The following is a 12681-nucleotide window of genomic DNA, read 5'->3' on the forward strand; positions in this document are numbered from 1 at the left end:
GGCTGTGTGTGTGACCCGCGGGCCCCGGGGAGGGCTCAATGGCCCTGCACCAACAGATCCCACACGGGCCGGAACACCGCTGACAACCTGGCCTGCAGAATCCCCACTCTTGTAAGAGCCAGCCTCAGACTCCACTCTAGCCTGGGTCCTGGGCCTGAGACAGTAGAGGGCACCTCTGGGTGGGGCAGGCGTCCCCCTCACTTGGCTGCAGGAGAGTGGGCTTGGGTGCCGAGGCCTCCTCTCTGGGGCAGGAGGGGCACCTGCCCAGGCGGCAGTGGCAATTTCTTTCCTCCCCTGAGCAGGGACGGACAGATGCTCTGCCCACACATGAGGACAGGCCAAGCGGCGGAGGAGCCATCTGGGTCGCCGTCTGTCCATAGTGGAGTTCTGCGTTCACTGGGACGAGTGTGGGCCCTTCTGTTCCACATGGAGGTCAGCTCTCCTGCCCTCCCTCTCCAGCAGACCAGGCTGACAGACCTCACGGGCACATCAGCCCTCGCTGGTGCCCATAGGCCCCTCTCGGGTTTGCATCGTGGCCCAGGGACCCTGGTGCTGCCCCCACAGTGGCTGCCGGAAGGAGCTGGTTTCTCATTTCCCCATTGGCTGTGTGTAGGCCTGACTTCTTCCCTGTTCTCATTGCTGCCCCAGCCGGGGCCAAGGTACGAAGGATCCTGGGAGTTTTCACTATCAAACACTTGACCAGAAGAAGAAGAAGAAAAAAGAACTCGTGGAGGGAACCAAGTCCAAGATCAGTGGCAATGCCAAAGCCAAGGTTATTATTTAGCTCAGAACTGGCGGGATCATGAATCAGGAGAAATGGAGAACCCCAGAAGCTCCTGGGCAGTGGAGAGGGGGCCCTGGTCCTCAAGGTATGCAGAGGAGGGGACCAGAAAGATGGGAGGGGCGCAGGGCCCAGAGTCACCTATCCTGGAGGTGGCAGTCGCATTCAGGCAACAGAGAAGTCCTCCACAGGCAGCCAGGGAGAAGCCAGCCACACGAGGGTGGGCCGCATCAGACGGTCTCGTCGTCGCTCATGTCCCAGATCTGTGTAGAGAAGGGGAGACATTCAGTGTTCAGCCGGCTGGTGGTGCCCGCTCTTGTGGGCTCAAACCTGCGCTGGGTGATGACAAGAAGAATGATGGCTCCCACCTGCAGATGACTCACTGCGCGCCTCAAGACACCCTTGGCACTAAGGACAGACACCCTATTTCTTGTATAGTGAGAGCAAATCCCAGAGAAGGGAGGTCATTTACCTGAGGCCTCACTGCTGAGTGAGTGAACCAGTGGCTAGCCTGGGGGCGGGGGTGCTGAGATTTGAACGGGGAGCGTGAACACCCCTCACCTCCACCGTCCACTGCACAGCAGCCATCCCTGCCCCGACCGGCCCTGCTGCCTTGTTTCTGCAGCACCGACCACCATCCCAAATCACCCTCTCCAACCGCCTCATTGTGCACTGTCTGCCCTCACTGAGCGCAGGATCTCTGGCTCGTGCGCTTGCTCTGAGGGGGCCCAGCCTGCCTGCGCACACACTTCCCACCGTGGCAGGTTCCCACTCTCGGGCGGCATGTCAGCTGCGGTCCAGGTGCCAAATGCACTACAGATGGCACACGTGGACAAGCACTGACGAGCTGTCTGTCCCTTGTGAGTAAGCTCTCTGCCCACCAGCCCCAGGGGAGACAGCCAGATCCTCCCTCTGTCCCTCCTTGTGTGTCTCTGGTGAACCCCAAACTTCTGGAGCCAACCTTCATGGGGACAGCGGGGCTTCCTCAGCCGTGCTGCTGTGAGAGGAGGGAGCAGGCCTGGAGGCCCCTCTAGCTGTCCCCCAGAGGTCTATTTTGCTGCAGCTATCTGCAGGAGTCCCTGGGAGGGAGCCCGAGGCCAGCACGGAGGCCCCCCCAGGGCTCCTCACACCCTGGGATCCCTGGGGGGGCTGGTCCCTGAACTTATGCCTCAGACTTTCAAAATTCCTAGAATTGGTTGCAAAAGGCCACCTCAACCCTAGCAGAGCTGAGAAGGAACATCATGTTTACACGAGGCTGGCCCAGGGAGATGGGGAGGCCCGGCCAAGGTAAATATCAACACCAGCTTGGCTTTCAAAGTCAAGGATGTGGAAAATAAATACAGAGAGAAGGAAATTTCCTTTATCCTGAGGTCCCAGTTGCCTGGGCCGAGCGCTGGTGGTGGCTGTGCCTCTCACACCCATCCCCCTTTCTACATACACCCTACTGTCCTGAGATACCAAGATGGGATGTGCAAGCCAAGATCCGGATGCCGGCAGGAGCAGGGACGGGTGGGGTGAAGCTCGGTCTGGGGTCCGGCCACCTGAATGAGGCCAGGCAGGCCCTGCCTTCCTCTGGGTCCAGCTCCCCACCCAGCAGATCCACAGTACGACTTGAAATAGACTCTGGGCCTGGGCCCTCCATGGGATTTGGTGGTGGTGGGGGCCGGGGGTGGCTGCATCTCGAACCAAGGGTGCACTTAGGAGCCCACGTTTGTGATAATCCTCTGGTTCAGACCCCCTGACTGGGAAACCAGCCACCAGAGGGTTCGCTGGTGAGGTTCATCCATTCTTTTCACTCAGTCATTCAATAAACATGTTTGTGGAGCCCCTTCCTGTGCTACAGCTGCATAGACCTGGTGCAAATACTCCCTCCTCCACTCCTCACAATAGCCTGGGAGGTGTGGATGGAAACACATTCAGGGAGGTAAGACGGCTTGCCCTGGATTACACAGACAGCAAGGTGTGGAGCTGGGAGCACAGGCGTGTGGGAAGAAGTATGTGAACAACCGGGGCTGCCCAGGGCAGGCTGCACAGAGGAAGGGGCCGTGGCCTGTGGGCTGTAGCCTGCCAGAGGTGGGAGGGATGCTAACCAGGGCCCGGGAGGTCTGTGTCAACAGGCAGTGCCCTCTGTGAATAGATGGGGTTTCTCATAGGACACTGGGGGGCCAGGCCCAGGGTAGGTCTTTACGGGAAAGCAGGAGCTCCAGGGAGCTTCCATCCACTTTATCACCCGTTTGGTTGCATCTCAGCTATGGGGAAGGGTCCTCAGCACCCAGCCCTGCCTTTGCACACCGTGGGGGGGGGGGGGGGGCGCCGGAGAGGCACAGGCTCTGGCCCCGGCTCCTGGAGCACCCCGGTGGTGCAGGGCATCAAGTGAGGCGTCCAGAGGGCTTAGGCTGCCAGGCCCCCCCAGAGGGGGGGCGGGGGGTAATGGGTTTTACATAACTGCTGGGGGATTTTCCAGGAGTTCCCTGGGCCTGAAGAGGGTTTCTCCACTAGGGTAGCCAGTCCTTTTCCCATCCTCTGGACTCAGGAAAGCTTAACTGTAAGCTTCTAGAAACTTAAGGCTCCACAACCCATTACGATCTCACTTCTGGGTGGAATCCAAAAAAGCTGAATTCAGAGAACCAGAGAACAGAAGGTTGGTTGCCAGGGGCTGGGGGGAAATGAGATGTGGGGCAAAGGGTACAAACTTTGCGTTATAAGAGGAGTAGGTTCTGGAGGTCCCGCATACAGAGCACGGCAACTACAGCGAAAAATACTATCTACTTGAAACTGGCCGAGGGAATAGATCTTAAGTGTTCTCGACACACACACACACACACACACACACACACACACCACAATAACCATGTGAGGTGATGGCTGTGGTAGTTAATAGTGGCAATCATTTCATAACGTATATGAAATCACCACTTTGTAAAACCTAAATTTATACAATTTGTGTCAGTCACTGCTTGGTAAAGCTGGGGAGGAAAAAACAAACGACAGCGTCCTCTCACTCTAGAATAAGGACTTGAGAGTAGGGGCGCCGGGATCAGTCTGTTCCCCGCTGTGTCCTCAGCCTCCCTCACAGCACCTGGTGTAGAAGGGGCCCTGTGGATGTCCTCTTCAGGATGAATGAAGGTTGTATTAAACTGGCAAAGATTTAAAATGTGTTGATACTCAGTGCTGGCAAGGGAGTGGCAAAACATTTCCAGAAGGAACATAAATTGGTACCATATTTTTTAGAAGAAGAGATCTGGCAATATATAATGCAAAGCTTTAACAACATTCAGGGGCGCCTGGGTGGCTCAGTCGGTTAAGCTCCCGACTCTTGATTTCAGCTCAGGTCACGATATGGTTTGTGGGTTCGAGCCCCGTGTTGGGCTCTGCGCTGTCAGCACAGAGCTTGGGATTCTCTCTCTCCATGTCTCTCTGTCTCAAAATAAACATAAAAAAATAAAAATACACATACTCTAAGGAAGAGATAAATGATCTCCTTTTTGCAGATGATATTCAAGCACACCTAGAAAACCCAAGAAAATAAAAGCTAATATGAATAAAGACAATAAAGTGTTCAGTAAGAGGGCAAGGTATAAAATTACCAACAACAAATTCTAGCCTCCATATATGCAAACAGTATCCAGTTGGCAAAGAGTGAGAGAGAAGAGCCCATTATAAGCTATGCAAGGGATCCAACTCGGAATGAACCTACACGAAATGTCTGAGATCCACATTGAGAAAGCCCTCCCACACAGTCCTGCAGGGGTCCTGCCGAGAGTCTTATGGAAAGGAAACTGAAACGAATGGGGGAAATGCTCCTTGTTTGTGCACAGGGTGATTCAACAGCAATAAACATGTCAACTTCACCCAAGTTCATAGATTTACCACACTTTCAATTTTAAAAAATCAACAAGTATCTTTTCTGGAGCTAGACAAGCTGGTTCTAAGGTTTATGAGGAAAAACAAATAAGCAAGAGTATCTAGGAAAACCTTGGCAAAGACAAGCAACGAGGAGGTTCTGTATGTTCAAACATGTCATAAAGTCTCCAATTTAGAGAAGGTTACATCACCATGGGAACAGACAGATGGGCCAATGGAACAAAATGAGTCCAGAAACAACAGAACAGTATGTCCAAGTACATATGGAAATTTAGTATCTTAATGATAAAGGTCTGGGGAATATGATCTCAAATCACTACCAAAAGATGGACTTTTTAATAGAGGATATGGGGACAACCAGACAGTCATTTGCAAAAAGATAAAACTGGGGCGCCTGGGTGACTCAGTTGGTTAAGCATCTGACCCTTGGTTGCGGCTCAGGTCATGATCTCATGATTCTGCACTGACGGTGTGGAGCCTGCTTAGGATTCTCTCTCTGCCTCTCCCCCTGCCCCCGCCTCAAAATATATAAACTTAAAAAAAAGATAAAACTGATTCCATGTCTCATTGTATACCAGAATCTACTCCAAATGGGACAGGTCTAAATGTACAACAGCAAAATCATACAAATACTAGAGGTACATGTGGGTAAGCTCCTTTATAACCTGGGAGTGGGGAGCCTATAGCTTAAAATCTTTAAGCAATAAAACAGATACACTGGATTATGTGAAAACACACGTGTGCAATTATACATAGAAAAATCACTATATGCAAAGTTGAAAAGACAACCAAGTGGGAGAAAACACTGCATAAAGGGCTAATCTCCCTAAAATACAGATAGCTCTTAAAAATCAAGAAGAGAAGGGACGCCTGGGTGGCTTGGTTGGTTAAGTGACTGACTTCAGCCCAGGTCATGATCTTGTGGTCTGTGGGTTCAATCCTCACGTCAGGCTCTGTACTGACAGCTGAGAGCCTGGAGTCTGCTTCAGATTCTGTGTCTCCCTCTCTCACTGCCCCTCCCCTGCTCATGCTGTCTCAAAAATAAAACATTAAAAAAAAATAAAAATAATCAAGATGAGAAAGACCAATAAACTTATTCTTTTTTTTTTAACGTTATTCATTTTTTAAAATTTTTTAATTTTTTTTTTTTCCCCAACATTTATTTATTTTTGGGACAGAGAGACAGAGCATGAACGGGGGAGGGGCAGAGAGAGACGGAGACACAGAATCGGAAACAGGCTCCAGGCTCTGAGCCATCAGCCCAGAGCCCGACGCGGGGCTCGAACTCACGGACCGCGAGATCGTGACCTGGCTGAAGTCGGACGCTTAACCGACTGCGCCACCCAGGCGCCCCAGGTTATTCATTTTTGAGAGAGACAGAGCTTGAGTGGGGGAGGAGCAGAAAGAGCGGGAGACACAGAATCCGAAGCAGGCTCTGGGCTCTGAGCTCTCAGCACAAAGCTCTATGTGGGACCTCGAACCCATGAACCTTGAGATCATGACCTGAGCTGAAGTTGGCCTGACTGAGCCACCCAGGCGCCCCTTTTTATTTTTTTCAACTTTTTTTTTTTTTTTAATTTATTTATGGGACAGAGACAGAGCATGAACGGGGAAGAGGCAGAGAGAGAGGGAGACACAGAATCGGAAACAGGCTCCAGGCTCTGAGCCATCAGCCCAGAGCCCGACGCGGGGCTCGAACTCACGGACCGTGAGATCGTGACCTGGCTGAAGTCGGATGCTTAACCGACTGCGCCACCCAGGCGCCCCAGGCGCCCCTTTTTAAAAAATGTTTTTATTATTCATTTTTGAGAGAGACAGAGTGAGAGTGGGGGAGGGGCAGAAAGAGAGGGACATATAGAATTTGAAGCAGGCTCCAGGCTCTGAGATGTCAGCACAGAACCTGAGGCAGGGCTCGAACCCACGAACCGCAAGATCATGACCTGAGCCCAAGTCGATGCTTAACTGACTGGGCCACCCAGGCGCCCCTAAATTGATTCTTTCTTAAACAAACCAAGGACATTGGCAGGTCACAGAAAAAATGGAAAATAGCCTTTAAACATAAGAAAAGGGGTTCAACTGCTCAGAATAAGAGAAATGCTAAAATTTCATAGGATACAAAAAATGCTAACCAGAAAGAATATTGAGTCTTCACAAAAATCAAAACTTCTCATCTTTATTCCACTAGAAAGAAAAATATCCATAGTGTATATAAAAAGGACTTGTAACCAGAATATATAAAGAACTCCTACTGCTCAATAGTAGACAGATAACCTGTTTTTTTTTTTGTTTGTTTTGTTTTGTTCTTATGGGCAAAAGATGTGAATAGACACTTCACAATGAAGGAAATATAATGGCCAGTAAGAACCTGAAGAGGTGCTCAGCATCCTTAGTCCTCAGGGAAATGCAAACCAGAAAGAGGCACCACACTGTACCTTCTAGAACCACCAAAATGAAACTAGGCCGGTAACAACAAAATTGTATCAGGCTGTGGAGCAACAGGAAGTCTCGTACAGCTGCGGGCAGGGGCAGAAACTGGCAAAACCACTTGGGAGCAAGGTCTGGTGACTTGTACAGTGAAACATCCACACGATGCAGCCACTCCACTCCTATGTACCCCAAAGGCACGAGAACACGTGTCCACACAAAGACTGCTGCAAGTATGTTCACAGCACAACTGGAATCAACCCAGATGACTCTTGCCAGGCAAACAGAGAAACAAACAGAGGTACATCCATACAGTGGGTACTACTCACCCTCAAAGGAACAAACTACAAATGCACGCAAGCGACGCGTATGCATCTCAGAGTCATTATGTGGAGTCAAAGAAGCCTGGCACAAAAGATCCATATATACCATACGGACCCATGTATCTAAAATTCTCGACGTGGCCAAACTAATTTATGGAGACAGAAAGTAGATGGCCTGTCAGAACTCACCAAACCATGCACTTTAAATGGATGTATTTTATTGTACACAAATTATACACCTTAATAAAGTTGACTTTTTTTTTTTAAACTACACAGAACGTTTTCTCACCTATCCGATGGGCAAAAATCCCAAAGCTTGGCATTACATTCTGCGAATCTGTGGGAAAACGGCACTCCCCTTCGATGCTGGTGGGACATAAACGGCAAGGCCCCTGTGGAGTATCCAACAGAACTACCTGTCTCAAAGTTTGACTCAGCGGGCTTACTGTTAGGAGTCTGTCCTAAAGATACACCTCCACAAACACACAAGGACATGATTCGTTGCCCATGGGTTGTTACAGGCAAAGACTGGAAACAACCCAAGTGACCCTCAGTGGGGAACCAGCTAGCTGAGCCTTTCATTCGCTGCACATGCCCCTCCCCCCATCAGGGACCAGTGTGGCCCCGAAACACGGCGAGGAAGTTCAACGAAGAGTAGGGTGCCATTTCCAGGATTTACTTAGCAAGAGAAAGACAAATGGGGGAAGAGATGGAAGAGGAAATATGAACAGTTTTATATTCTTTTATTTTTGCAAAAAATAAAAACACAAATGATAAACTGGAAATTCATTTTAATGGCTACTGATGGTGGGGGAATGGACGTGAGGCTGATCTGAGCATACTTTTAAAAAATTTTTTTTCTTAACGTTTATTCATTTTTGAGATGAGCATACCTTTGCACTGGAGCATCAGGTAAGTGTTTCTATATTCAAAATATTAAATCAAGAAGAAAAACAACTGAAAGCACAGCAAGCAGGACAAAACAACAGGTGCACTGGACTTCATCAACATTTAAAAACGTGTGCTTCAAAGGACATTATTAGGAAAGTGAAAATACAACCCACAGAAATGGGAGAAGATACGTGCAAATCATAGATCTGATAAGGGGCTTGTTTCTAGACCATTTGCAACTCAGTAGCAAAAAGACAACCTAATTTATGAACAGGCAAAGGAGGTGAGTAGACATTTCTCCAAGAAAGACAAATGGCTCAGAAGAACATGAAAGATACTTGAACGTCATTAGGAAAATGCAAATCAGAACCACAAGGAGATGCCACGTCGTACCCACGAGGACGGCTTTCATCGAAAAGTCAGATAATAGGTGCTGGCGAGGATGTGAAGGAACTGGAATCCCCAGACGCTGCTAGGGAAAATGGGACATGGTGCAGCCACTGTGGACAACAGTCTGGCTGTTCGATGGCCCAGCAATTCCACTGGTGGGTATGTACCCAAGAGAACGGAAAACCTATGACCACACAAAAACCTGTACACGAGCCTTCACAGCATTATTCGTAATAGTCCCAAAGTAGAAGTAGAAACAACACTGATGGCCACGAACTGACGCGTGGAGGTGTGGTCTGTCAGGACGGTGTAGTACCATCCGGCCAAACGCACGCCTGCGTTCAGTCTTCTCAGGAGCCCGAGTACAGTGCTGCGACCATTTACAAAACAGGCAACTGACCCAGAGGAAATGATGTAACTCGTCAAGGAGGCCAAGCTGGTAAGGGGGAGAACGGAGGCTGTTTCCACTTGATCTCACCACTTCCTTATTGTTAAACACAATTCTTTCTAAAAAAAATGATGAAGGACAGTCTCTGAACCTGCTTCCTGGACCGACCCTCTGTCATGCTGACACACAATGAGAGGCCCCGCGGCCAACAGCACCCACAGGAACCATGGGGAAACCCAGGGTTCGCGACGGGCCAGGCCAGCCTCCGAACTGTCCCGGCTGCCGGGGTCCCCCCACCTGTCTTCGGGGCCCCCCCCCCCCGGGGGGGGGGGGGGGCCCAGCTCCTACCCTGAGGACTGTGCTGCTCCTGACTGGCCAAGGGCCTGGCCCCCGGTGGTCACGGCCTGACAGAGTCTCTCTGTCCTCGGCCCCTGGCGGCCCTGCAGCAGGGGGAGGAGCTCTGGCTCTTCAAGCCAGTGTAGGCGTGAGGACAGCGGGGCTGGGGCCACTGCTATGAGTCAGGGGGACCTTCCAACATCGGGACTCATCATGAGAGGCCGGACAGAATGGGTAGCTGGACTGCACACGCCCAAAGGGCCCTAAGGTTTCACTTTTTCGCTCTCTCCAAATGAGACAGGCACATTTTCCTTAAAGCGGTCCATAATCCAATTCCAAACTTGGGTCCCCTTTCTGGACCACACTGCCTGGAGCCTGCCATGAACCAAGGTTTTTCTTTTATAAACACTGTAATTACCCTGTGAATGGCACGATTATATTTGTGTGTGTGTGTTAACAGTGTTCATTTGTTAAATGTAAACATTTAAAATACACTACAGTTTCTGAAACCTGGTTTTGGCATTTCTTTATTTTTTAATGTAAATATGGAAATGTCCAGATCTCTCTGGGCCTCTGAGCAGCCCTGCTCCCCACACCTCCTCTCTGGGATCCTCACAGGTATGTGTATGTGTCTTTCTGTGGGAAGGACAGAGACCAGAGGGGTCTAGGCGGTGGCATTGGCCAGGGACCAGATGAGGACATCAGACTGGGCTTCCCAACAGACTTCCCGCCCAGGGTTCTGTCCACTTGGGAAAGAATGAAGCCTCCATCATGTTTCCAAATGCATCACACACATAACCATTCATTCATTCACTCATGTATAATCACCCACCAAAGAACATTCACTGGGTAGGCAGCACTAGGTGAAGGGTGAGGGATGTCCTTCATTTCTTGCCATCCAGGTGGTCAGTACCTTTCTCTAAACTGTGGGAAACCAGTGGAGGGCATTAAGCCCCTTTTCATCTGAGGGACGGGGGTCTGGTTGTCTGTGAGCTCCTTCAGAGTACCTGTGAGGGACCATGGGGACCAGCGGAGGAGGAGGACAGCAGGCATCCAGAAGATAGCACCAAAAAGATTTTGGAGGGCAGCCAGCCAGAGACACATGCCACTGGAGGGCCAAGCGAGGCAGGGCTGCCCAGGACAGGGGACCAATCACAGCCGAGACCGAGAGATAGGACAGGGATTGTAGGGCTCCCAGCAGGTGGTGGACCTGCCCTTGGTCCCTGACATCCTAGGTCAGGTTCATGGACAGGAAGGGAGGGGAGGAGGTGGCCTGGCAGGGGGAGCAAAGAGTGGGGAGGAACAGATGGCAGACTGCAGGCCAGAGTCTGGCAAAACCCCTGTCCCACCCCACCACAGGGGCGTCCTGCAGGTCTTTGCCACAGCCCCCGGGGGAGATACGCTGACAGCCTGAGGAGGGAGGCAGGTTATTTCTGGGGTCACTCTGTAGACTCTGGATGCCCACCAGAGTACAGGATTTGTTGTCCTCAGGTGTCATTGCTCCCTGGTCGCTCCCCCTGGGTCTCCACAGTCCCTGAGTGCCATTCACAGGGAGAGTGCGGTCCATAGTTGTTTCTGTGCCACCAGGCCCCATGCCCAGCCCTGTCCACCTCCACAAGCTCACCTCCCAGGACTCCTCACTCAATGCTTCCAGCCACCTGAGCTCGAGAGCTTCTCCCTTGTGCGGGGTTCTCACACATGCTTCCCTTAGCCATGGAAGATCCTCCCCATGACCACCTTGCCTGGCTGGCTCCTGCCTGCGTATGGCTGCTGGTGTCTTCCCTGGTCACCCATCTGAAACAGCCTTCCCTCATTCTCTGGTGCAAACAGCCCATTTGGTTCCTCCGGTGCCCCTACCATAATTTGCCACTACATCCTAGTCTGTGCATCTGCCTGACTCCCTCTGGGAATGTGAACCACCTGAGGGTTGGGCCCAGACTGAGTTCAATGCTGTGCCTCCGGCTCTGGCACAGAGTCTGGCCCCATACACAGCCTTTGAATGAACAGTGATTTGGAACCTTCTGCTCTGTATATGATACCACAGTGGAGAAAGGAAAGAGGGACTTTTGGTGCGAACGTAATACCCAAGAATCAAACAGTAAAGATAAGTGTTCCTCAGTCTAGATGGTTGCTGGGGACTCCAACAAGTCAATCCCTGCCCTCCAAACCCCAAAGGATGGTAGGGCAAGGCTGCGGGTAGGGCAAGGAGCCCACGGAGTAAGCAGGCAGCAGAGCCAACTTTCCAAGGGAGGCCCAGGCTCCAGACCACAGAGACCCTTATTGTCCTTCCTGGGCCCCACCATCAGGTCCCAAACCAGGCCAAGGCAATGCACAGTGGTGGCCATTTCTTGCTTCTAGATTCTAAGGGCCCCAGTGCAGGATGCTCTGTATGTAGTAGGAGGGGAGCCTCCCTAGATGGAGGGCCTTTCAGGCTATCCTGTGACCATGCCCAACCCAGGTCTACTCCTGCAGTGCGGGCCTGGGGAGGGCCACCTGAGGTGCCACTGGGTAAAGGACCAGGTTCTGACTTCCCAGTTCCCAGATTCCCACCTGGAGCTCACACCACACCATGGGGACGAGGGCCAACTCAGAAGTGACAGTAAGTCCAGAATGCGAGAGGACAGCCTGTGTGCCCCAGCATCCATGTCTGTACCATGGGATCTGAAAACTTCCAGATCCTTCTGCCTTTCTACTAAGGCAAGGGTAGCTGATGTGAACTGGCTAGGCCTGCTGGTATAAGCAGGTGATGGCCATAAGGGACGAACAAGAGAGAAGAGAAAGGGCAGAGTCTGCACCAGGAAGTGTGGAGGAGATGGCTAGAGCCACCCTGGTGATCGAACACCCACACCCTGCAGGGGACTTCTAGGTGCCCTGACTGTCACCAGCACCCAGGGTCCCTTGCTCACACTCCATCTACATACCCTTTTCACCCTCCTTCAGTGGAGATGAAACAATTCCTTCCCCATCCCATCCCCAGGGCTCTGCAATTTTTCTTATACGTGACTGCTCTGGTACCTTCCTTTTTCCAGATGCCTGCTTGCTCTTCCAACTTTGGGCCCTAAACATTCACTACCTCCTCCAGCCTAGCCTCTCCTGGGCACCTAATTTGAGAGAGGGATTATGACCCAGCCCTTCTTCTCGTGGAAAACCCAGCCCCAAACTCAGCAGCCTCTCAGATACCAGGCAGCTGAGGGCTGCAGAAGGGAAGAGGCTGGGAGGTAGCTAAAACTCTTGGGGCAACTTCTAGCACAAGAGTCCTCTGGTGGAGACGTCACCAGCCTTCC

General features: G+C 51.4%; 1 protein-coding gene across 4 annotated transcripts in view; it reads right to left on the bottom strand.

Annotated features, from left to right (window-relative positions):
• Positions 1–921: 921 nt before the first annotated feature.
• The window catches only part of ATG7 (autophagy related 7), a 247595-nt gene continuing 235835 nt past the window's right edge, over positions 922–12681 (bottom strand). For all 4 annotated transcript variants that reach the window (XM_040491951.1, XM_040491952.1, XM_040491953.1 and 1 more), the window contains one exon: positions 922–1044. In XM_040491951.1, coding sequence (XP_040347885.1) covers positions 1012–1044 — 33 coding nt within the window. In that variant the 3' untranslated portion in view covers positions 922–1011. The remainder of the gene's footprint in view (positions 1045–12681) is intronic.

This window comes from Herpailurus yagouaroundi, unplaced genomic scaffold (genome assembly GCF_014898765.1).
Source record: "Herpailurus yagouaroundi ecotype Mexico unplaced genomic scaffold, PumYag 183, whole genome shotgun sequence".
Lineage (NCBI taxonomy): Eukaryota > Metazoa > Chordata > Mammalia > Carnivora > Felidae > Herpailurus > Herpailurus yagouaroundi.